Genomic DNA, 27,279 nt, shown 5'->3' with positions numbered 1-27,279 from the left:
ATAAGGGCAGAGCAGCTCAGGGCAGATCAAAGTAGAGAAGCTGACAATAGCAAATAAGCTGGACATTTTAAATTAAACTTGATCAGTGATAGCAGATGTAAAAAGTGTGGGTTGGGGGTAGGAAACGATCGATAACGTTTTGTGCCCATGCCCTGCGCTTGTCAGTCTTATGCTCCAGCTTTAAGGAGTGATGAAAGTCCTAGAAAGCTTCTAATATTTGCCAAGAGGACGGAGCTATTTTATAACACAGGTCCTGATTTTTGATAGGATCTTGTGGCATTACCACAATGCAAGATATTTGTACTTATGTACATGCCAGAATAGGTCTAGCTTGAAATGCATAAGCAAACGAATTTCATTTTCGACCACACACAAACTACTCATAGCGACACAGTCATAGCGGCATAGTTAAGTTACATTGAACCCAGCGGGGAGCCATATCCATTTACAGTTGCTTAACCCATAAACATAACTGATCGACAGAGTCGGTTTGTCGGTGCGCCTGACCAAACATTATTACATAGTTAGGTAATAAGAATGTTGTACTGAATAAGTATATAGAAATAGAATGTAAGTTAACACCACACACATTCAAACTTCACAAATATTCACATAGTGGGTTGCCTGCATTCACTAAGTCACATCGCAGCACACGAGCATGCGATAAACGCTGACTAAGCATATTCACATCATGGAAATATTACTGGTGATATGATATCAACAACATAAGCCACCTGCATTCTTCACTCCAGTTACAAAACGCGCATGCATATGAAATAAATGCTGATGCCTCACTACCGCTCCGTGGGAACATAGTTCGCACTGCAAGTACTGCGCATACCTTAGCTTCAAATATCTATACGAGCATCCAACAAACGTCAACCGCGCGTCACCAGCGGATGGGAACATTGGCAGGGATACGATACCACTGCAACATATGAAAATACCAACAACGATGCGACGCCGCTGCAATTGGGCTGTCGCTAAGAATTAATAAAAAGCCATACTAATATAATTTTAAGTTCAGTTGTATTTTGCTCGTGTAAAAGTAATAAAGTGAAAAACACCGGCATAAGCCGGCAAAAAAATAATTTTTTTTTAAGTTTTAAACCCACAACGGGTTAACTGGCGCCCAACGGCCCAGTCGCGAGTTAAAAGGCCCTAAAGTAGTGCCCCGCGAATTTAACGCTCCAAAAGGCCCTAAAGCAGTGCCTCGCAAACAGATTCGCGGAAAACTCATCGCGGCAACGGGAATCCACAAGTGAATAGCTTCAGTAGAAGAAAGCCACGCACCCACGCAGAGTGCGCATCTAGGGAGCCAGAGTAGCAGAGAATTTCTATAACTATCGAGAAAAGATGCAAAAAGGACCAAAACCCTCTACGCCGTGGGACTAATGTAAGAAATAATTAAATTATAGTAATATATAGTTAACCAATAAAGATAGAACTAAGTTAAGTGAAGTGAAAGTGAAAGTGAACTGCTATCGTTAAACAATTTTTGTTTTTACTAACTTGCGAGGTTGGTAAGCGAATGAGAAAAATGGCTCAGAATAATATACTTAGGCCTCCACTCCTAAATACAGGAGCAACAACTGCCTCAACAGCACCTGCAAAGCTTTCCCCTCCCCAAGCCGTAACAACGACCGAGGAATTTAGGGAAGTTGTAAGAAGCACCCTAGCCGAAATCCTTCAGACCGACGCTTCAGTCCTGACTAGAATCAGTGCTCAACCCTATTTGCTAACTGATCAGACAATTGACGAGAGGTTCAGAAATAGCATTTCCGACATGGACAAGATCCCTGACGTCGTCCGTTCCCTAAGAGAGTTCAGTGGAAACCCTACTGAGTTCAGTAGTTGGAAGAAGAGCGTAGAAAGAGTACTAAACATTTACGAACCCAGTGTAGGTACTCCAAGGTATTTTGGTATCCTGAACATTATCAGAAACAAAATTATCGGTGGTGCAGATGCCGCGCTCGAAGCATACAGCACTCCGCTCAATTGGAAGGCAATTTCGCGTTGTCTTACAACGCACTACGCCGACAAGAGGGATCTCAGCACCCTCGAGTACCAAATGACCTGTCTCATCCAAGGACGGAAGTCGGTACAGGAGTTCTACGCAGAAGTTTACAAGCACCTATCTCTCATCCTCAATAAAATTTCCTGTATGGAAATTAACGACGAAGCCATGCGTGTACTCACCAATACATATCGCGATAAAGCACTAGATACCTTCGTAAGAGGATTATCAGGCGACCTCTCCAGGCTCCTCGGCATAAAGGAACCTGCAGACTTACCCGAAGCATTACATTTATGCACTAAATTAGAAAACCAAAACTTTAGGTCCATACATGCTAACAACCAATATAGCTTTCCGAAGATACTGAGTTCACCTTCAACCCCATTCGACACCCACCAAAAACCTACTATTCCCGCAAGGAAGTTCCAACACGGAAATCATCCCTTCTACCCACAGCTCGCCCACATACCTCAACCAACCCCTCCCATGATACAGTTCCCCCCACAGTTCCAGCATACCTCATATCAACAACCCATATACCAACAACATATATACCGACAGCCCTATCCTGAGTACTACTATCGGCAAGGTGTACCTCCTGGTAGACCTCTTAACAATAAACCACCTCCAAGACCAACTCAGCCAAAGCCGCCGGTACCAATGGAAGTAGACCAGTCGCTGAAAACGAGGAATGTTAACTACATCAACAGACCTAACGACAACAATGCTACGTCGAAACGACCACCGCCCACGCAATCGCATCAACATATTAGGAATTTCCCGAACAAAGTTCAAAGTGTAAACCATATTTCCCCAACCCTCGATTCCACCACAACCGACTCTGGCCAATACGAAGGCGACACCAACACATACGATCCGGAGAACGAGGAACAATCATGGCAGGACTACTACAACACTTACGAACAACAGGAGCACCAGTATCGCCAAGACGACGCAAACGAATACGTGGACGTTCATTTTTTAGATTAACTCCCTCATCGCTTCCTTACTTTGAATGTAAAACAAGCGATGGCAAAATACTTAAATTCCTTATCGACACTGGTTCAAACAAAAATTACATTCAGCCCGCGTTAGTTACAAACCCTAAACCAAATGACAGCGTGTTCTTTGCAAACTCCGTAGGCGGAAAAATAAGTGTATCACATCTTACCGAACTTAACCTTTTTGGCCTTAGAGATAAAAAGCTAAAGTTCTTTATCCTACCAACCCTGAAATCCTTTCACGCCATAATTGGCAACGACAGCTTAAAACAACTCAAAGCTGTTATTTACACCTCTAACGACTACATGCTTATAGAAAACAAAACAAAAGTCCCCATTAAGCAACAAATTTCTAAGTCAGTGAACAACATAGAAATAAAAACTGAACATATGAATCCAGAACAAAAAGTCATTATCGGGAATTTAGTGCAACAGTTCCCCACATTATTCGCCGAACCCGATAAAAAACTAACATACACCACTAGAATCGTCGGCGAAATCCGTAGAACAAACGACTCTCCAATTTACACCAAATATTACCCTTATCCAATGTCTCTAAAAAATGAGGTTGAAAAACAGGTCAATAAACTTGTCGAAGATGTGATTATACGACCATCTCACTCCCCCTATAATTCCCCCGTTTGGATCGTTAACAAGAAACCAGACTCTGCAGGAAATAAACAATACAGGCTAGTAATTGACTACAGGAAGCTCAAATCGGTTACTATTGCAGACAGGTACCCCATCCCCGAAATAAACGAAGTACTAGCGCAACTAGGACGTAATAGGTTCTTTTCCGTCATCGATCTGAAAAGCGGATTCCACCAAATACCCCTGAAAGAATCAGATATCGAAAAACCCGCATTTTCCATAAACAACGCAAAATATGAATTTACTAGACTCCCTTTCGGACTGAAAAACGCACCATCAATTTTCCAACGCACCCTCGACGATATACTACGGCAACATATAGGGAAGTTGTGTTACGTCTACATAGACGATATCATAATTTTCAGCAAGACAGAACAAGACGATGCTAAATCCTTACAAATAATTTTCGATACACTAGAGCAAGCCAATATGAAAATCCAGCTAGACAAATGCAAATTCTTCGCGCAGGAAGTAGAATTTTTAGGATTCATAATCACTGCAGACGGCATTAGAGCAAATCCATTAAAGATTGAAGCAATAGAAAAGGTACCTATACCAAAAACACTAAAGGACCTCAGATCTTTCCTAGGAATGGCTGGGTATTACAGACGTTTCATTAGGGACTACGCCAAAATAGCAAAACCCCTTACTCTCATCTTAAGAGGGGAGGAAGGACGAATGAGTAAACATTTATCTGCAAAATCAGCAATAACCATGAACAACGAAGCAATAGACGCCTTCAATAAAATAAAAAGGACGCTTACGTCCAACGACGTGATGTTACAATACCCCGATTTTGGTAAAGAATTCCATCTAACTACCGACGCCTCCAATTACGCAATAGGAGCAGTGCTTGAACAAGATAATAAACCAATTCTATTCATATCTAGAACCCTATCAAAGGCCGAGGAAAACTACGCAACAAATGAGAAGGAAATGTTAGCCATCATTTGGGCCCTCAAATCTTTGAGAAGCTATCTTTACGGCCCTGCCGTAGTCAAAATTTTCACAGACCACCGACCTCTTACATATGCCCTCAGCAACAAGAACAACAATAGCAAACTGAAGAGATGGAAAGCCATCTTGGAGGAGTACAACTATGATATCAAATACAAGCCCGGCCACACAAACGTCGTAGCGGACGCACTTTCTAGACCACCACAAGAAATAAATTCATTGACACCCACCCAACACAGCGACGGAAGTTCAGGTCAAATCCTTATTCCCTACACCGATGCACCCATCAATGCATTTAAGAACCAAATTTTTATTTCAGTAGGAGAAATTCCTTCATACCAATTTAAGATAATTTTCCCCACCTACCACCGTCATATCATAATCGAAAGAGATTTTACGGAGGAAACTCTCACCACCCTACTTAAACGATACTTAAATCCTTCAACAACAAACTGCATAAGAACCGAAGATAGCATTCTGGGCAAAATCCAAACAATATACCAAACTCATTTTAGCAGATACAGAGTACTCTATACCCGCAAATTCATAAAGGATATCTTGAACGAAGCGGAACAAGAAACAGAAATCATAAAGGAGCATAATAGAGCTCATCGAAATGCAATAGAAAATAAAAAACAGCTTTTAGATAGATGCTATTTCCCGCAAATGACTGCTAAAATAAAAAGAATCACAAAACAATGCAAAATATGCAATGAAAATAAGTACGAAAGACATCCGACTGCCCCAATCATACAAGCAACCCCAATTCCCAATTACCCAGGACACATTGTCCATATCGATATATATCACACAAACAATAAGGTTATCCTCACAGCCATCGACAAATTCTCTAAATACGCCCAAGCGAAAGTACTTAGATCAAGGGCGACAGAGGATATAAAACAACCCCTTCAAGAATTGCTAACCTCTTTTGGTATCCCAGAAAAAATCGTTATTGATAACGAAAAATCCTTAAACTCTGTAACCATAACCTTTATGCTCGAAAACCAATACGGAATAGAGATTTACAAGACACCCCCTTACACCAGTACTGTCAACGGCCAGGTTGAACGCTTCCATTCCACCCTTTCAGAAATAATGCGATGCGTGAAAAGTGAAAGGACGCACGATAGCTTCGAAGATCTACTTAACAGATCACTCTGCAAGTACAATTATTCCATCCATTCGACAATTAAGAGAAAACTAATAGAAGTATTTTTCGGAAGGACTGTAAGTACCGACCCCGAACAATTGGAAAACCACAGGCAAGAAAACATAAAAAACTTAGCTGAAAAACAAATAAAATATTTAGAATTCCACAATAAAAAAAGATCAATCTTCAAAATTTACAGTCCCAATGACATCATCTATGTCAGTATAAACAAAAGAGTAGGCAATAACCTTACACCCAGGTACAGGAAGGAGGTCGTCAGAGAAGACAGGAACTCCACAGTCATAACCCAATCAGGGAAGACGGTGCACAAAGGGCTGATAAGGAGCTGATAAAAATATAACAAAAAAAAATAAAAAATTTAAAAAAAAATAAAAAAAATTTTTTTTTTTAAAGAAGAAAAATCACTTTTTCTCATTTCTTATCTTACCTCCATGTAACGAATTTTCCATCGATTAACACGCCATAGGCGAACGATTTAACAAATAAATTTCACAAAACTTCGAATAAATAGAGTAAAGAAATTTCATAAAATGGTCGTATCCCCAAAATTTTTATTTTTTTTTCTCTCCAGCCTACTCGCCTGCACTACCCAGGGAGAAGTCCAAATTCACGACTATTCCTCATCCCACTTAATAACCATCGATAATGGTTTCTCCAAAATCAAGGATGGCACCCTTAACTTTATCCACATCATTGATACCGCAGTCTACCGTCAAGTTCTGCAAAACATTACTGAGATGATAGACAAAGTTTTAACCACCGAAAATCCTATTTATCCCACCTTGCAACACAAGGCCCAACAAGCTATTGAAATGTTGGAAATCGTAGAGCCTCCTCATAGTCCCAGACAAAGAAGATCCCTAGATATCCTTGGCACTGCCTGGAAATACCTGGCAGGAAACCCAGATCATGACGACCTAATTATGATAAATGATAATTTAGAAAAACTAATTAACAATAATAATAAGCAATATTATATAAACAATGCTTTTAAGCAGCAGATAAATAATTTAACGAAAATCACTAACGATATATTAAGTACCTTTCAGAACGAAGAGGTAATTGTAAACGAAATCGCTTTAAATTTACAAAATAAAATTAGGCTTATAAAAGAAGAAATAATTAACATAAAATATGCCATACAATGGGCTAGATTAGGTATTATAAATTCCATGATTTTGAATAGGAAAGAAATTGAGATATCCATTAAGGAGTTTAATAAGGAAAATATGCCCTTCAACACAATGGAAGAGGCTCTAGAATTAGCCGAAGTTAGCGTATTAAGCAACTCAACTTCTGTTTTGTACGTCTTGAAAATTCCATTAACTACAGAAGTAATTTATAACAATTTTATTATAAAATCAGTAATAAAAAAAGATATAATGATTAATTTAAAATTCAATAATATTATTCAAAATAAAGAAGAAATATTCGGAAGAAAAACTAGTTGTAAAAAATATAACTCAATTAGCATTTGTAAGCAAGACGAATTGTTAGATTTAAGAAATGACTTTTGTATAACTAACCTAATTAAAAGCCTTAATTCTTCGTGCCCCATGATAAATTGCCACCACATACCAAGAGACGAGCTAATTGCCCCAGGAATACTATTCCTTAATGATTACCATGGAAATATAAGTATCAGCGGAGATATGCGCAAAATAAATGGCACCTATATACTGAACTTCAAAAATGAGACAGTAATAGCTAACGGCAGAACTTATAGGAATTTCGAAACACCTCCTTTAAGGGTGATGCCAGCAATAGCACAGCCAAATCCAAGGGAGGAGAGCTTCACCAAACTTTTGTCACTCGAAGCCCTTAGCGAGTTACACTTGAACAACACTATAAAAATCCAGTCCCTCCAAACAGAAAACACGGCCAACCGAATATTCTCAGGGATTACCATAATCCTAGTTATCCTTGTCATTGCCAGCCTCAGGAAGCCCTGCAGGAAAAAAACAAATAAACCTACAGAGCAACCATTACAATCAATCACTCAAGGCAGCCAGAGCCAAGAAACAACCAGGCAAGTCCAAGTCCCAGTACCCGAAGTAAGGACTTTTCAAATTTTTCAGACGATCGAGGACAACCGTCTTTAAGAGGGGAGGAGTTAACACCGCACACATTCAAACTTCACAAAAATTCACATAGTGGGTTGCCTGCATTCTCTAAGTCACATCGCAGCACACGAGCATGCGATAACCGCTGACTAAGCATATTCACATCATGGGAATATTACTGCTGATATGATATCAACAACATAAGCCACCTGCATTCTTCACTCCAGTTACAAAACGCGCATGCATATGAAATAAATGCTGATGCCTCACTACCGCTCCGTGGGAACATAGTTCGCACTGCAAGTACTGCGCATACCTTAGCTTCATATTTCTATACGAGCATCCAACAAACGTCAACCGCGCGTCACCAGCGGATGGGAACATTGGCAGTGATACGATACCACTGCAACATATGAAAATACCAACAACGATGCGACGCCGCTGCAATTGGGCCGTCGCTAAGAATTAATAAAAAGCCATACTAATATAGTTTTAAGTTCAGTTGTATTTCAGTTGTATTTTGCTCGTGTAAAAGTAATAAAGTGAAAAACACCGGCATAAGCCGGCAAAAAAGTATTTTTTTTTAAGTTTTAAACCCACAACGGGTTAACTTGTAGTTATTTTTAGTGTGTAATAAAAATTAATCATTAATCTGATGTCTGCGCTGAACATTAGCGCCAGCAAAATCTATTTTGTTTTAATTTAACTGGCTTACACTACAGTCTTTCAGTTTGGTCGTTAAACAAACTTATGGCAACACTACGGACTCATTCATCCTCACGAACCGGTTAGTTCAGCCTAACCTAAGCTGGTGCAAGCCAGAGAAACAGTTTTCAGTACGTTTATCAAAATCAACGATTCGTTGCTAATTTCACTATCAGATTTGGCTAAAATATGTACTAAATATTGAAAACACTGCTTTAAATAAATTGTTAAAGTACTTTTAAAATGTTATATTTGTTTCAGTGATTGACAATGGTATATTGCTCTGGAGTCCTTTGTTTTTGCCTTTGCTCCGGCTTTGAATATGAACAAGGCATAGAGCAGAGCCATGTATAAAAAATTTATAGAATTTTTGACAAATTGATCGAGTTTTTTATGCTCTGTTACAAGCTTCGTCGTCTTTTATAGCGGAGTAGATAGCAGAATAAAAACTTTTAACGTAGTGATATCTGTAGTGGATTGGGCGCAAAAAAAATGTATTACTATTTGCTCTGTTGGGCATTGTTATACAGAAATTGGACCTTTATCGCGCTACTGCTTGTCTACAACAACTTAGAATACAACGTGGGAACAGAGCTGATAGTCCCGAAGAAATAACAATAATAACAAGAAGCTAAAACAACTTAGGGGCCGAAAAATAAAATTACAAGTACAAAAGCAACATCGTCACAACGCTATACTTATTTTGCTTCTTTTTTCTGTGAATTATTTCTGTTTTGAATTCAGAAATTACTGTTTTATTTTGACAACTTCCCTTTGCTTTAACTAAAAAGCTGGTACAGAAATTTGTGATCTAGATTGCTCTAGTTGAATGTTGTATTGTCTCATGAAACAGAAAGTAGAGCAACTGAGAGCAAGAAAGCTTGTCATTATGATATAATAATAATAATAATAATAAACCCAACGGACTATTACCCACCAAAGCCCGTCCAACCGACACGAGAGGTGTATCCGCATGACGCACACGTATTTTCTTGCCGAGTTGTTGATAGGCGCAAGTATGTTAAACGTCGAGATCGAAAACTGCTCAGCTTAGAATAAAAATCATCAGCTGAGAATTATACATAAAGGTTTAAACATATACATAGACTACATTGTTAAATAGCTGAACATTTTTAGTATATGAAGAATTTTTTTATTTTTTTATTTTTTTGTTACGAGTTAAGATAGGATAGGACAGTTTTCTTTATAGTAAAAGCTGAATCCGTTATATCAAATGAATTCGAATGAAAGCTAAAATAATAACACAAACACCAAAAAGGTTCATTTAATTCGAAATTAGTTCTGCACTGCCTCAAAAGAAGAGGTTTTTAATGTCTTGACGCTCGTGATGAGACATTGAAGTTTACTTCGTTCAAAAGAAAGGGGTTAGAATTCAGTTCATTTAGTAGTTTAGTCATGAATAATACGCCTAGCATTTTTCTACGACTTGCGAGAGTTGGACGATTGATAAACTTTAACCAACTGGTATAAGGTGGAAGATTATACGCAAAGTCCCAATGAAAATTCCTTAAAGAGAAAACTAAATATTGCTTCTGTATTAACCTAGCCTATCTACATGAACGTGATATCGGGAATTCCACACCGTATTATAGTATGGATCTAACTAATGTGGTAAAAAGGGCTTTAGTTACATAAGGGTTTCTAAATTCTTAAGACCATCGTTTCACGAATGACAGTAGCCATAATATGAAGGTTGAAGCTAAGTTTAGTATTCATCGTGACTCCCAAGTCAACAAAATAATTTACTGACACAAGACAAAAAATTATTAATTACGTAAAAGGGTGCTGGCAAGGATCTCGGAGAGAGGCACATGAATTTACATTTATTGAGGTTCAGCGGCATTGAATTTTCTTTGCACCAAGAAACTAAGCAGTCTAAATCCGCGAAGCATTCACCATACTTCAGTAGAACACTTTGTTTATATGAAGGTTTCTCCTGGCGATTTTTTGTTTAGTTTCTTCTCGGCGGACATATAAGACAACAAGGAACTGGGATTGTTTGGGAGACATTTCTGTGAAATCGTCGCATTGGCGACGAAGAAGCAATGGGAAAGTAGGGAGGAATGGGCTCGTGTCAAAATATTAGTATGAAATTTATATCTTTTTATAGAAACTAGCAGACTCGGCAGACGTTGTTCTGCCCTAAATTTGGTCTATCTGCATACATTTTAATAAGCTTTTTCCGTCTAACTCTGCCCTCGCCCCTCTACACTTTTTCCTAATCTTTGTATTCACTCCTCCCTCCGTATTTTTCGCTTCATCCGTCTCCATTTTCGTCTCATTCTATCTCTTTCTCAGTCTCCTTCTGCTTCTCTCTTTTCTATTCTTTCAAGTTTGTCTCATTCTTCTTCATATCTTATTGCCAGTCCTAGAGGGTGGTATGTATTTTGTTCCTGTCCCATTTCGAGTCTCAGTCCCAGTCCCACTCCGAGTCTCAGTCTCAGTCTTAGTCCCAGTCCTAGTCCTAATCCCAGTCCCAGTCCGTCTCTGGTATACTTCCCGGAAAAAGGTATCGTAAATACTAATATAGGCAAATTTATATACCTAATTTCAGTCAAATCGAATAGGACGTATGTAAATAGGTATGTGGGTATTATTAATTCATGTCTTTATATCGGCTTCGCATGCATATTTATCAGTTTTGCCAGGTTGATGCGACTAAATCGAATATCACAATGAAAGTTACTTTAAAGCTCTCAGCAACAGATTTCAGTTGATATCCATGATACACACACATTCTATAGGTATCCGGGTCTATGTTTTGGCCTATATCTCGAGACCCTAATCACCCGGCGGCATAAAACATACTCTGTACTAAAGCACACATCAGCAGCTTCAATTTGATATCCATAATGTAAAAACACATCCTAGTGTTACCCTGATCCACGTTTTGGCCTATATCTCGAGACCCTAGTCACCAATAGCCAATAGGTATGAAAACTACCCTGTACTAAAGCACTCATCAACAGCTTCAATTTGATACCCATAATGTAAAAACACTATCTAGGTGTTCACGGGCCCACGTTTTCGCCTATATCTCGAGACTCTAGTCACCAATAGGTATGAAAACTGCACTGCACTAAAGCTCTCATCAACAGCTTCAATTTGATGCTCATAGTGTTACCCTGATCCACGTTTTGGCATATATCTCGAGACCGTAGTCACAAATAGGTATGAAACTTACCCTCTACTAAAGCACTCATCAACAGCTTTCATTTGATATCCATATTCTATAAACACAATCTAGGGGTACCCGGGTCCACGTTTTGGCCTATATCTCGAGACCCTGTGCGTCGATCCTGCTCTAAACCTCACGGAGCCCGAGACCTTTCCAACGAATGCAAAACCGTGGAAATCGGTTAGTGCGTTCTGGAGTTATAGCGTCAGGAAGGAAAACCCGACTTATTTTTATATTATAGATTAATGTTCGTCGTGAGAATATCGAATTATGATAGTTAGAACACAACTGCAGCTAATTAAAAGTATAGATACTTATTCAAGAATTCGGCGAACTGTGAAATTTGTGTGCCCACATTGACAATTCTGTTCGGCTGCAAAAGCTTACATGTGCTATAATTCTTGACAGCATGCCAACGGATTACGCTCAAGGCGCATTTATATTAAAATTATTACAGTTTTGCAAAAAAAATTTATGCATTTTGTATACTCTACAATTCAGTGTTTTGTAATGAAAAAAATGTATCTCTGTTTGTATATAATCGATAAACTGTCAAAAATTGTAATGTTAGTTACATAATTAATTTTTAATACTTACTAGGTCAATTTTTGTCATAACCTTTAACCTCTTTACCACTATGACTTTTTTCAAACAGATAATAAGCTAATACAGCTTACAATAGTTTTAAAGTTGCTATACATACATACATGAATCTGTTTAAGGAAGTTGTGTACAAAATGTTCAAATGTTTTGTTAACTTATTTTACATATGCATTTTTTTTTTAATTTTTTCTCCTCTTCTTCTTTACAAATTTAAAGCCAACAGCCAATACAGTTAATTCCGCAACATTGTTTTCCTTTTAATTGTATTTTGATTTTATTACACAGTAGCTCCTCCTCGTATTGACAGGGGCATATAGACGATTGCAAATGACGTGGAGTTTCATGCACGCCTGCCTCCTGAACTGTCCAGTCCAAACGACGGCGCAAAAAATCTTTGCCCCAACGCTGCAAATAGCTAAGAAACAGCTCCTGTGCTACAACCTAAGTGAAATGAGTGAGTATCCATTTGGTGTAATACGATTATATAATATTGTTATATATCTTTGTATATTAGGGTGGGTCAGCTTGTATAAATCGAATGATTTTTTCCACAACGCTCAGTGGTTCAAAAGTTGAAAAAAGTATAGATATATATATATAAATAAAATTATAGCTAGTAGTAGGTAATTCTTTATAATTTTAATTAAAATTTGTTGAACAAGTTCTGCCATTGAGAGAATAATTACAATAGTTCACGATTTTTTAATTGCTCCGTAGTTTTACCACAATTTGTTAGACTAGCAAACGGAACACACCAAAGAGATACAAGAATTTATCTTATAAAACAACTCCACCCATTTGGCAATACTACAAGTTTTCTACGACACAGCTTAGTTACCGCCTCGAGATCTGAGAACTCTGGCGCCCCTATTAGAAAAAGCCTTGACTTCACGAGCGCAAAAAAGTAAGACAAAACATAATCAATCCGCTCTTATTGACGAGAAAAGATTTGTCAGCATGTGTGCGATAAATCAGTTCCCAGTTAGTAGGCTCGGTATAAGCCCTAGGTCTTTATTTATTTAAAAATATGAAAAAACTGTAGGTCTAATGATTCTAGAAATTTTGATGCTGCGAGTTTCAATCCACGCGTTTCCTGCTTCACTGATCATACACAACCCTTTGAACTTTTCATACATGAAATAGGATGTGTGCCATTTATTCATTGAGTGCTGCACCCTCTTCTGTCGACTCATCGACTTTTTCCTGCTCATTGACGACGCTATACTCAAGCTGCCCGCGGTCTTATATAATATATATATGATATATATGTGACCGATCTCTATGCTTATTCCACGCAGCAATAAATACTATATACGTAAGCATCCCCAGCGGGTTAGGGAGTTAGAATATGCCCGCCGTAGGTATGCCTGTCGTAAGAGGCGACTAAATTACCAGATTCAAGGGGTTGTGTAACACAACCCTCTCAGGATGCCAGGGCAAAATATAGCTTCTCCAAACCTAATTGTCAACCTCACCTTATACGACCGATCTCAACGATTTTACAGACAACAAAATGTGCTATATATCAAAGCATACGGTGAGATTGGAAGCTCCAGTCTGATAAATTGAGAAAGATATGACAAAAATCCTCTTTTCTGAATATCGGTTGTATGGGGGATAATATATGCTATAGTGGACCTATCCGACCGGTTTCGACAAATGTCTAATCGGACACCTAAATATAACCGCTCACCAAATTTTATCAAGATATCTCAGGGGGACTAGTTTGCGTTCAATCAGACAGACGGACAGCTACTCTGCTCTTCATCCTGATAATTTTAGTATAATTATTAGTTGGTCTATCTCTTCTGCTTTAAGAACTTACAGTTTTAATCTTCGTTACAAACTTAATATACCATTTCATTTTCATGAAAATTATAAATATACCGCTTAATACAAATTGACCCAACCTAATATATAATATGTTTGCAACAATGTGTATGATAAAGTGCGAGGTGCAAATATGGCTGCAAAAATGTATGAAGGTGCGTGTAAAAGTGTTAATTATAAATAAATGTAAATCACGAAATGTTAAAATGACCAAATAAATTGAGATTGCGAAATTAAAAGGTGTATAAAAAATGTCTTTTCATATTCCTCCAACCCTCACCTGTTTGCGCGATAGACGCACTGGATTACTCCCTTGTATTACAATATCATTCACATCAATATCCAATTTACGTTCCCAACCCGCTTTAATTGATTCGCCTCCATTTTGTTCTGTGTGCTCAAGAAATTCATTCAAATAGTTCACACATTGTGATGCATCGAAATATAAAAAGCATAAATTCACTTTATGACATGAAATACGCCCACGATCGTCCAATACGAGCAAAATTTTATGCTTCATTAATTGTCGATTGACGCGTGCCAAACATTTCTCCAAACCACGCGACAATCGCAATTTCATCCACATACAACCAAATATGGCCATTGCATTCAGAAATAACCAACCGACACCAAGGGAAAAAAGTGCAACACCTTGCAGACCAGAAAAGAGTAGCGTTAATAGTACGGTGAAGGCGAGCATAATCCAACAGACGAGTATGCGTTTGTAGCAAATGTTGTAGATAGTGAAACGATAATCATTGACCAGAGTTTCCATGGCGTTGACGTAGTCTTCAACGGTGAGCTGGTAAAATGCAATGGGGAAAAAGAAAAAAAAAATTTTAAATTGCATCAAATGTTTTATATTTTTCACTTACTGTTAGTCCTTGCGCCATTAGCTCTTCGGGTACAAGTTCAGGACGGAAGATAGCCGGCGTAATCCAAGGCCATTTTGTATTTGCAGGTAACAATGTGACTATAACGTCTCCATTTGCTATGTGGGTGGAAAAAATACAGACGTTATTCAAATTTGCAAAATGATTAAGAAAGATATCTAAACATGCTTTGGACATGCTACAAAATTTAACTATAAATCGGGAAACTTTAAAAAATATAGAAAAACCTAGTTTTGTTTGAATCTATGTCTTAACATAGCCTTACTGCGGTTGGCTTGCATATCGAATGTCCTTGCCCAATCTAGGCAGGTGTCACCAAAACACAGCAGAAAAATGGGAGCAAAAATTCAGAATCCTATTACGGCAGTGGTTACCAGCTCTTCGAATTTACCTCAGCCATAGCAAATATCATTTTGAATTGGCATATAGAGTTTAGGTGCAAACATTTTGTGGAAGAAATTTCAAACAGTGTAAAGAATTCCGAATGTCGGATTTATAGCTGGGGTATAACTCAGCGAATGGGCTCGCCTATAAACTAAAAGATGTTAGTTAAACGTTATAAAAAATGATGATTTATTTCTAATCCTTCGGAAAATACGTATGTGATTATAATATGTTTAATCGCCGAATGTTTTAAACGCCTCTGTGGTATGCCTGGTGAATATACGTAATCGGTGAGCGTTTTACACAACTCACCGGATCTCTAGTAAAATACGTAGACGTGGAACGTTTTACACGACTCGGCGGTATACCTATCATAAACAGCTGAAGTTCGACACCACCAGTCGCTCCGTAGTGGATGTTCAACACAGTCTCACTATACGGCTTCTAAGCGAAGAGTGCCTTGTTCTTGAATTTGCCGCTTTTGACAATTCCATTTCTCCTTGTTCGCTTATATGTAAGTATGTATGTTTGCGTATAATTATGTGAGTTCTTACACTCTGCGATAAAAGTTTTCATCTCCTATATATAATTTAATATGTATTATCATTATATATGTTTTAAAATATATGTATGATTGTACAAAATATATTTAATTCAAAATGTATGTACATACATATATTTATAAGTAAATTCATTTCATGCCATATATATATATATAAATTATTATAATTCAGTTTATAATTTTAATATGGAATTGTATTATCTACAATGAAAAATCAAAATTTGTGGAGGCCCCGAAAGCCTGTAATTTTGAGGTCTTCATATCGCCCCCTTACTTCCGGCTCATGATTGTTACCTCGCCGCCTCTGTTGATCCATTGTCATCGCGTGAAAGCTGTAAATTTTGTCCAAAACCATCTAACCAAAACCCGAACCGTGTTGGTATTTTCTTCTTTAAATTTCCAAAAGTTTCCCATTTCGCAAAATTTCGTATGTATATGTGTAGAAATGTACGTGTGAGTTTGATAATTTCTTACTTGTTGTTGTTGTCACCAAATAATTTTCCTTCTTAATTTACGTTGACCTTTATTGTTGTACTACTGTAGCTTTAATACCTTGCAATTCTTATGTTAGTTGCTGTCGGTATCCTCCTGTCTTTGCCCTTTCTTGTATTGCTTGTGTTTGTTGTTGTTGTACCACTGAATCTTTTCATTTCGTGCTTACTTGCGTTGTTTGTTGTTGTACCATGTAGCTGTGATATTTTCTATTACTTATGCTAGTTACTGTTGGTATGCGCGTGCATTGCCCTTTATTGTATTGCTTGTGTTTGTTGTTGTTGTTGTTGTAGCAGTGCTTCGCCCCACCTAACAGCTGCGACCGATTATAATTGTCACCAATATCCTCTAACGGGAGTCCAAGGAAACTTGCTGTTTCAAAAGGGGTGGACCATAATGAAAGGGGTGCTAGAGGCGTTGGTTCCACATTACAATTAAAGAGATGGTTGGTGTCATGTGGGGACACATTGCAAGCGAGGCATACATTTTGTATGTAGGGGGTTAATTCTGGATAGGTAAGAGTTTAACCTGTTACAGTATCCAGAACGAAGTTGAGCTAGAGTGACTCTCGTTTCCCTGGGGAGTATGCGTTCCTCTTCCGCAAGTTTTGGATACTGTTTTTGAGTACTGTATTCACCGAGCAATTCCTGGCATTAAGTTCCGACGCCTGTTTGTGGAGTTCACCAAGGACCTGCTTGTGTTTTTTTGTTTCTTACGGCAGAGTTTTCAGGTGCCGTATTTCCTCAAAACGCTTACGGAGATGACTCCTTAAGCCCCTAGGCGGTGTTGGATCATCAATCAGATGTCTGTTGGGATGCCCAGTTTTCTGGGTATTCAACAGGAACTGTTTGGTTAGCATCTCATTTCTCTCCCTGATGGGGAGTATTCTCGCCTCATTATATAGATGGTGTTCTTGGGACATAAGAAGACAGTCCGTGGCGATTCTAATAGCAGTATTTATGCAGGCCTGTAGCTTCTTCCAGTGGGTAGTTTTTAGGTTTGGCGACCATATAGGGGACGCGTAGCACGTAATCGGCTGGCCAATTGTTTTGTATGTGGTAATGAGCGTTTCTTTGTCTTTTCCACAAGTACTGCCAGCAAGGGATTTGAGGATTTTATTACGGCTCTGGATTTTCGGAACAATTGCGGCTGCGTGCTCACCAAAACGTAGATCCTGATCAAACGTCAAACCTAAGATTTTTGGGTGTAGGATAGTCGGTAGCGTAGTGCCATCGACGTGGATGTTCAAAATGGTCGACATTTGGGACGTCCGTGTTGTAAATAAGGTCGCGGAGGATTTAGTCGGTGATAATACCAGGTTTCGCGAGGCGAAAAAACTGGATGGATCAGGGAGGTAGCCGTTTATTCTGTTGCAAAGCTCATCGATCTGTGGGCCTGGAGCCATGCTGATGACAGGCTAGCTGCAAATTTGCTTTGAAGTGGGGGAGCAAAATGGCTTCAAGCGTCTTGGCTACTGGCGCTAGGAGAGATATCGGGCGACACGACTCTCCTATGTTAGCTGGTTTCCCAGGCTTTTGTAGCTTGACCACCTTGGCCATTTTCCATTTTTCGGGTAAGACAAAGGTGGAAAGAGGCAGGTTGGAGACATGTGCTAAATATTTGAAACCCTTTTTCCGTAGGCTGTTAAGCATCGGCATGGCTATCCCGTCTGGAACCACTGCTTTGGATGGTTTAGCATTACCCATGGTATCATCAACCTCTTTGGCGGTGATGGTAATTGGTGGCGCGCTGAATTTTTATTTATGTGCGTGTCTGTTGGCCCTCCATCTATCTTTGTCGACCGTAGAATGCATTATATATTGCCGGCAGACCCCGCTCGCGTATTTTTTCGCATCCGACAGCACTTTATCGCCAAAGGCGATGGAACTTTTTCAGTATGCCTAAACGGATTCGATAGGGACTTTACGGTGGACCAAAGTTTACCTACACCGGCAGAGAGGCTACAACCCCTTAGGTGCTCCTCCCATTTCGGCCGCTTGTGTTCATCCACAAGCAATCTGATGCGTTGCTTTATATCCCTTATTTGGGGGTCGCCGTGATCGAGCTGTCTTATAAGGTCACGTTCTCTCGCTAAATTTGCGGCCTCCGCCGGGAAGTGGGACCGAATTTCGGGGATTCTGCTGGCGGGAATGAAACGTGCCGAGGCGGATTCAATGACCATGCGGAAAGCACGCTCCCCTTGGCGGGCATCAATCGGGATAGGGAGGGCAGCAAAGTAGTTGTCTGTAAAGGATTTGTATTCGTCCCACTTTCCTTTTTTAAAGTTTATGAAAGTGCGTTTTTCTGTGAAGATGAAGTCGGTGGTACGCTCGAGCGAAATAAGTATAGGTAGGTGGTCAGATGCCAATATCCGATAGAAATATCCGGCGAAATGTGGCAGCTCCCTACCATACGTGTGGGGGCGTCTCCGTTTATTGTGCAAAACGTCGTTTCTTCTATTTGATCCGCCAACATCTCACCCCTACTGTCCGCCCGCAAGTTTGAATGCCATAGGTCGTGGTGGGCATTGAAATCCCCTAAGATAATGCGATTGTTGCCAGATGAGTAAGGCGCTAATTTAGGGCGGTATCCACTGGGGCAGCAGGTGGCAGGAGGGATGTAGATGTTGATGATTTCTAGGTTTGCATCGTCTGACCGGACAGATAAGCCTTGACGCTCTAAGACACTGTCCCTGCGGTCGATGTCGGGATCAAATATATGATACTGCACAGAGTGGTGTATGATACACGCGAGGTCGCCTCCAGTTCCGCTCTCGCGATCTTTTCTGGGGACATTATGCCCAGAACAGGTCTGCAGTGCAGATCTTGCTGTGACTTCAGTCCCTTGAATCGCAGGAATGCGGATGTTGTGCCGTTTCTTGAAATCGACTATCTCCGTGATCTTCCCAATTAATCCATTACAGTTTAACTGCAGAAGTCTGGAGTGCACAGGGGGAGACGTCGCCACTCTAGGAGTAAGTGACGGGTGACTACGTCTGGGTTGTGGAAGGCTAGGACGCAACTGCTGTTGTGGCCCTGGGACTGGACGTCCTTGGGTAAGCATTGCGGTACCCGGTGCATTTGGGTATGCGACCTGCAACATGGCGCAATTAAACCCGTCGAGGGGCTGCCGTAGCGGACACCAGAACATCTAGGAAAGTGGCACCGTCTATTGCAGGCGCTGCATTGGGCGGATGTCGCAAACATATATATTCTGTGCTGGCAAACGGTGCAAAGGGAGGTGGGGACTCTGAGTCTATTTCCCTGACCTACACAATTGCTGCCGGAAAAGAGGGGGGAAGAAGGGGACAGGGGCTGATGCTCGGCATTGTTCCCGACTCTACTACGGAGATTGTGAGTATGAGTGGGAGCAGCCGTAAGAGTTGGTGGCACCGTGGGCTGATCCAAGGTTCTATCGTAAACGGTTCAATTTCAACGTCAAGTTGGGTGGGGTTAACCGATTAAAAGGGATAAGTGCCCATATCTATTGAACCAAGCAAGATAGAATCGATTTTATTTTTGCAGATGGTAGGTTTTTATGTGTGTATTAATCCACAAGCTGATCCAAGGTTCTATCGTTCACGGTTCAATTTCTACGTCATAGTGGGTGGGGCTAACCGACTAAGAGGGATAAGTGTCCATATCTATTGCACCAAGGAAGATAGACTCGATTTTGTTTTTGCAGATGATAGGCTTTTATGTGTGTATTAATCCACAAGCTTATCCAAGGTTATATCGTTAACGGTTCAATTTCTACGTCATAGTGGGTGGGGTTAACCGACTAAATGGGATAAGTGTCCATATCTATTGCACCAAGCTAGATAGAATCGATTTTATTTTTGCGGATGGTAGGTTTTTATGTGTATATTAATCCACAGTCTGATCCAAGGCAGCGTGGCTACTGGTAGGTAGTGGGGGATGCTAAGGCGCAGACTACGGGACGTCCTAGGGCGTGAACAGCAAGGAGCCACAAAAGATTTATAGAATTTACGTGGACGTCTGGTTTTGGGATCTAGCCCAGAACAACCTGTCTGATGCAACCATCCCTTACACGAGACACACTGACAAGAGTATGACCGTCCTAAAAAGATTATTTTCCGGTAGATGCAGCAAAACCATTTCTCAGGAGCGGGGTCAGGAAATGGACCCGGATTGGGTTCGATACCTTCCTGGAGCAAGAGATTATGGAGCAGTCCCGCTGCAAGGAGCTGCTGGGAGGATGACAATTTGTGGGATGGACGCAAAAAATTAAATGGGGTTACACTGAAATGGCAGTCATTGGTCGGGAAAAATTCCGAGTCGCTCCGGTACATAGAACCGACGGCCTTGGGAAGCTTGTGTTTGTTATTGTTGTACCACTGCATTTATATTTCGTGTTTGCATGTGTTGTTTGTTGTTGTACCATTGCATTTATTTATTCCTTGTTATTTTTAGTCACCTGTGGTGTGTTTGGGGATGCTGTTTATGGTAGACGGACTAGATAAGCGTTGTTTTGGCGTGTACCAGATTAGGGTTGCCGTTGCGAAAAAATTTTGTTGCCAGTATTATAATATAAATGTGATGGTTACTATAACTTATTGTGATTATTACTATGATCATCAATAGTGCTATTATAATTATTATAGAGCATTATTGTTAAAAGTAATAATAATAAAATTAATGTAATTGTAATAATTATTAGGGCAATGATTGGAATTTATGAAACTTGTTCATATTGTGATTTACCATCAGATTTCTTCGTGCTACGACCTCGTTTGTAGTTTTCGATGATTTTACTCTTCGGTTGTGTTTGCAAAGATGTAAATGGGCATTTGTGGGGGGTTTTGTTGCGCTTTCGCTTCCTCCGCTGATTAACTTGTTTTCATAAAATGGTTTTAGCTCGCTTAGATGCGCTGTTCCTTTCTTACCTTGAAACATTTTGTCCAGCTCGACGATGACTGGCGAAATAAAATTCATGATTCTATGGGGCTCGCTGAATTTTGGTGCTAGTTTGGCCGCAAAGTTGTTGGTTGCCTTAGACAGATGGTGTTCCCTTACCAAAACTATGTCTCCTATCGCCGGATTCCACTTCCTTCTCCGCAAATTATAATGTCATGCCTGTTCTGCCGACACACGTTGCTGGTTTCTTCGTACCATTTGAAATATCTACTTCATTTTCGCTACTTTTTCATTTGCCGTTGTTGTGGCCTCGCCTGTGTCAAATGTTCGCTCGTCGTATAGGGCGTTGAAGATCCGTGGCTCTCGTCCTTGTACCAAGAATGCCGGGCTGTACCCTGTTGCCTCACGCACACTCGATTTTAGTGCTAACATTATCTCTGGTAATAACTCGTCCCAGTTGCGTTGTTCTTTTCCCGTGAATTGCGCTAACGTCCTTTTGATGCTTCGGTTTGCCCTCTCCGTTGGGTTCTCTTGTGTTGTATAGGGTGCTGTTAATTGGTGCTTTACTCTTTAGTCCTGAAGGAGTCTCTTGAGTTGTCTGCTCGTGAACTGGGCGCCGTTGTCTGTAATAATGACCTTCGGAACTCCAAATCGTGATAATATATGGTCTCTGAATGCTTTGATGAGGCTATCTGCTGTTGCCTTACGTAATGGTACGATTTCTACCCACTTGGTGAAACGATCTAGAAATACTAGAACCATGGTATTGCCGTGCTTTGAACCTGCTAACGGTCCAACGAAATCTGCGCACACCATTGCCCACGATTCTTCTCGAATTTGGGTTAACATTTTCTCTGCTTGCTGTTGATTATGCTTGTACATTTGACAGGTTGGGCATTGTTGTACATACCGTTTTATATCGCGAAACATTCCTGGCCAGTAGTACCTTGCGGCTGCTCGAGCTATTGTCTTCCGGATACCCATGTGTCCGGCGCTTGGACTGTCGTGCATTTCCTGTAATACTTTACCGCGTTGTGGTTTCGCTACACATAGCTTCCACGGGATCGCATCTTGATCGTCGATCTGAACTGCTATGTGCCGACATAACTCACCGTTTTCAATTATGTAGTCTGGAAGCTTCCCTGGGTTTCGTTTAACTTCCTCCTTCCTTTTTCCAAGCCATTTCCACGATGTTTCGTTTCCGTGCTCCAGTCTGTTAAGTTGTGCGTCTTGCGGCTGTCGTGACAGTGCGTCTGCTACTACGTTCAGCTTACCTTTCCTGTACTCTCCATCGAACGAGTATTGTTGCAACTCCAACGCCCATCTCGCAATACGTCCCGAAGGACTTTCGATGGCGTTCAACCATTTCAATGATAAGTGGCCCGTGATTACTGTGAATTCGTAGCCCTCCAGATATGGTCGCATTTTGCGTATAGGCCATACAATGGTTAAACACTTTTTCTCCGTAGGTGAATAATTAATTTCTGTTTTGTTGAAGTGGCGGCTAGCGTACACGATTACCCGCTCTCCGTCGTCTAGCTCCTGTGTGAGGACTGCCCCTAGTCCAAAATCGCTCGCGTCTGTTTGTAATGTGAATCTTCGTGTAAAATCTGGGCACGCCAGTACTGGTGCTTCGGTGAGTGAATTCTTCAGTGTCTGAAATGCTGTTTCTTGTGTTTCGGTCCATTTCCATCTATTACCCTTCTTTAACATGGTTGTCAACGAATGCGCTATTTTTGAAAACTTTGGTACGAATCGCCGGTACCAAGATGCTATTCCTAAAAATCGTCTTAATTCTCTTACGTTTGTTGGTGCTTGCAATGCCTTAGTCGCTGCTATTTTATCTGGGTCCGCGTGTATACCCTTTTCGCTTCCGACATGTCCCAGATACTTCAGTTGCTTCTTGAAAAATTCGCACTATTCGGCGTTGATTCTTAAATTTGCTTTTCGTAGACATTTAAACAATTCCGTTAGATGTTAAATATGCTCCTCTAGCGTTGAGCTTGTAATTATGATGTCACCTAGGTTTGCGAATGCGTTCGGTTCTAATTCGGAGCCGATTACTTGATCTAATGCCCGTTGAAATGTTGCGGGTGCTGAACGAAGACCAAATGGCATCACGCCGATGATGACCATTTCTTTAAGATACGGCGGATCCTGGAGAAGACTCGCAACAAGAAAAAGGAAGCGCACCATCTTTTTGTCGACTTCAAATCACCATTTGACAGCGCGAAAAGGAGTTTCTTTTATGCTGAAATGCCTGAATTTAAATTCGTTAATAAAGCTTTGCAGATGGACGATATCGACCTGTCTTTGTTCCCAGCGGGTTAGGGAGCTTAGAATATACCCGCGGTAGGCATGCCTGTCATCAGAGACGACTAAAATTCCAAATTGATTCAAAAGGGTTGTGTAACGCAACCCTCTCAAGGGATTGCCAGCGCAATATATAGCTTCTCCAACCCATTTGTCAACCTCACCTACGCGCGGCGAATAGTGTTCCATTAACAGTTTAGGCTCTGGCGACCCCAAGCTCCTCATTGAACTAGGGGGTGGGGAGGGAGGGATGGCCTTGAAGGTTTAATGTGGTCATATAAATCCTTCCTGAGATGGTCGGGCTAGTACCTTAATGGTGCTTTGTTACCAGAACGTACCGGATCTATATCCGGCAAAGGATCATCAACATCGATAACACTCCCCAAAGCCTTCGGGGATAGTCTTTATCGTTAAAACAACAACAGCAACAACAAAAACAACCTGTCTTTTTCATTCAAAGAGGCCTCAAACGAAATACCGTTTAACATAATACAAGTTTTCTAAAACCGATAATCTAGAAATAAGTGAACAAATCAAAATTGATAAAGGAAGACAATTTTTCAATGTTTTCCATAAAATATCAACATGGGACCTCTCTTTACGAAATATAAATAAATATATATAATTCATAGTATTCATGTGAATATGTGAAAACTTACCAAAACCTTCACGTATGCGACCCGTTGAAAGTTCAATTGTACGCATTTGGGGCGCTGTTTCCACGGGTATTGTCACATTTGTTGTTGCTTTGGTTGCTGCTAACTTATTTCCACTACCATTCGATGGTGAGGTGCCATTGTTATGAGGATTTTGTTGTTGTAGATGACTGTTGGCGGCGCCAGAAGTAAGAACATTGGATGGTGAAAATTTATCTTTTTGGTGATAATGTTGTTGTTGCTGCTGGACCGTGTGTTGGGCACTATTTGGTGTGTGATGTTGCTGTTGCTGTTGAACTTTCAATCGACCGGATGTATTCAAATTGACATGCGTACTTTCAGTGTTTAAAACAGCGGGTCTTACATCCGTCATGGACGGCGTAGGCGGAGCTGCAGTAACTGTTTTTGTAGCACGCTGTAAATGGCAAAATAAATGTTTTGCATATTTAATAAAGAAATTGTTAAAACAAAAAACGCGAATGCATGTCTTTTGTGAAAATAATTATGTGTGTACGAATTTGCACACATGCACTTAATACTTATGTGGGCAAATCCACAAAAAGTATAACATTTTCGATATCCAAAGTTCTTATTTGGAATTTGATTGGAAGTAAGTTTTGCTTCACTTTGACTTTCAAGATGTTGAAAAATATGTAAACATTTAAATAAACGAGGGGGGTTGATTAACACAGATGATCTTTCTAACGAGAGCACGAACTACATAGCTTCATAGCTGCAACTTGCTACTGGGTGGCTTGCGCTGTCCACGAAAAGGGACTGAATTAAATAGGGTTACAAATTAAATGGGGTTTTGGCGAGTATGCATCCGGTATTGTACCAGAGCCGTAATAAAGTTCTCAAATCTCTTGCCGGCAGCACTTGGGGTAAAGTTAAAGAGACGTTCTTCACCACTTACAAAAGCAATTGGTCGGCTGCTTTGCATGCTATGCATCCCCGATAAGATCGATAAGCCTACAGGTTACACACTGGAAGAAAATGCAGGCCTGTCAAAAAACACCGCTATCAGAACAGCCCTTCTTATGTCCCCAGGACACCATCTACACAGTGAGGCAAGACTACTCCCCATAAGGAAGAGAAATGAAATTATGGACAAACAGTTTCTGTTAAATACCCAGAAATCTGGGCATCCCAAAAATATTTAATTGAAGAGGCTCGGCCTCCCAGGGACTGAAGAATTCATCTCCATAAGACTCTGAGGAAATACGGAACCTGAGGCTAAAAATATGTTTTCCCAATATGAGTCTCAAATCATAATTTTTTATAACTGTTGATGCTGCCATGCCCAAAATTTTACCAAGTTTCTATTTTTATATCTTTCATGAAAATGAAATGGTATATTAACTTCGTCACGAATCTAAAAATTGCAAGTCCTAAACGGAAAATAGATAGACCCGCCATTAGTATACCGACGTTATCAGGATGAAGAGCTGAGTTGATTTAAACATGTCCGGCTGTCCGTCTGTCCGTTTGTCCGTCTGTCTGTTTGTATGCAAACTAGTCCCTCAATTTTTGAGATATCTTGATAAAATTTGGTGAGTGGGTATATTTAGGTGTCCGATTAGTCATTTGTCGAAACCGGCCAGATCGGACCACTATAGCATATATCCCCCATATAACCGATTTTCCAGAAAAGAGGATTTTTGTCATATCTTCCTCAATTTATCAGATTGAAGCTTCAAACTTCACCAAATGCTTTCGTATATGGCACATATTATTGTCTGAAAAAATGGATGAGATCGGTCGTATATATAGCATATTTGCCTCACAAAAGATTGTTCAGATAAGAAGCTTTTCGTAATTACTGCCCAATTTTGACAGCTAGAAGCTGCAAATATCACCGAATGCTTACATATAAAGCATTCATTGTTGTCTGAAAAAATTGTAGAGATCGGTGGGATATACATTATATTTCTCATACAACCGATTGTTCAGATAAGAAACTTTTAGTAATTTCTGCCCCATTTTAACAGCCAGGAGCTTCAAATTTCACCAAATGCTTACGTATATAGCACATATTGTTGTCTGAAAAAATCATAGAGGATATACCACATATAAACTGTCATTTTTGCCCCTTTTTTACAGCTAGAAGCATCAAATTTCATCAAATGTATCAAATACTTACGTTTACGTCATATATTGTTTAAATACGTGATACATGCAGACCACAAAAAACGTGAACCTTTGCATCCTCACACAAAGTACCTACCTATTTTTATACTCAGCGTGCTTTGCACACAGAGTATATTAACTTTGATTGGATAACGGTTGGTTGTGCAGGTATAAAGGAATAGAGATAGATATAGACTTCCATATATCAAAATCATCAATATCGAAAAAAAATTTGATTGAACCATGCCCGTCCGTCCGTTTTCCCGTTAACACGATAACTTGAGTAAATATTGAGATATCTTCACCAAATTTGGTACAGGAGCTTATCTGGGCCCAGAATAGATTGGTATTGAAAATGAGCGAAATCCGATCATAACCATGTCCACCTTTATATATATAAGATTTTGAAAAACACAAAAACCGTGATTACTTAGTAAATAATACACCTAGAATGTTGAAATTTGACTGATATTGAGACTCGTGATACAAATTTGAACAATTTTTTTTTTTAAATAAGCGTGGCACCGTCCACTTGTGGTAAAATCAATTTTACAAATAATATTAATCATAAATCAAAAACCGTTAATCCTATCGTAACAAAATTCGGCAGAGAGGTTGGCCTTACTATAAGGAATGCTTTGAAGAAAAATTAACGAAATCGGTTAATTACCATGCCCACTTTTATATAAAAAGATTTTTAAAAGGGTCGTAGATGAAAATAATAAGCTATATCTTAGCGAAAAAGAGCTTTATGTCAAAAGAATTTTACTTT

The 27,279-nt window shown here is 39.9% G+C and overlaps 1 protein-coding gene across 10 annotated transcripts in view; it reads right to left on the bottom strand.

Annotated features, from left to right (window-relative positions):
- LOC137239864 (uncharacterized) overlaps positions 1–27,279 on the bottom strand; it is a 54,403-nt gene that overhangs the window by 8,572 nt on the left and 18,552 nt on the right. For 9 of the 10 annotated variants that reach the window (XM_067765607.1, XM_067765602.1, XM_067765601.1 and 6 more), the window contains 4 exons: positions 24,381–24,792; positions 15,076–15,191; positions 14,481–15,002; positions 7,276–12,811 (listed from right to left, as the gene is read on the bottom strand). In XM_067765607.1, the coding sequence (XP_067621708.1) occupies positions 12,581–12,811; positions 14,481–15,002; positions 15,076–15,191; positions 24,381–24,792 (1,281 nt within the window). In that variant the 3' untranslated portion in view covers positions 7,276–12,580. Of the gene's footprint in view, positions 1–7,275; positions 12,812–14,480; positions 15,003–15,075; positions 15,192–24,380; positions 24,793–27,279 lie in introns of those variants that run through there. The other variant, XM_067765611.1, reaches the window with a different exon arrangement.

Source organism: Eurosta solidaginis, chromosome 2, assembly GCF_040869045.1.
Source record: "Eurosta solidaginis isolate ZX-2024a chromosome 2, ASM4086904v1, whole genome shotgun sequence".
Taxonomy (NCBI): Eukaryota; Metazoa; Arthropoda; class Insecta; order Diptera; family Tephritidae; genus Eurosta; species Eurosta solidaginis.
Note: the sequence above shows the minus strand (reverse complement) of the source record. Positions and strands in the feature narration are given on the sequence as shown.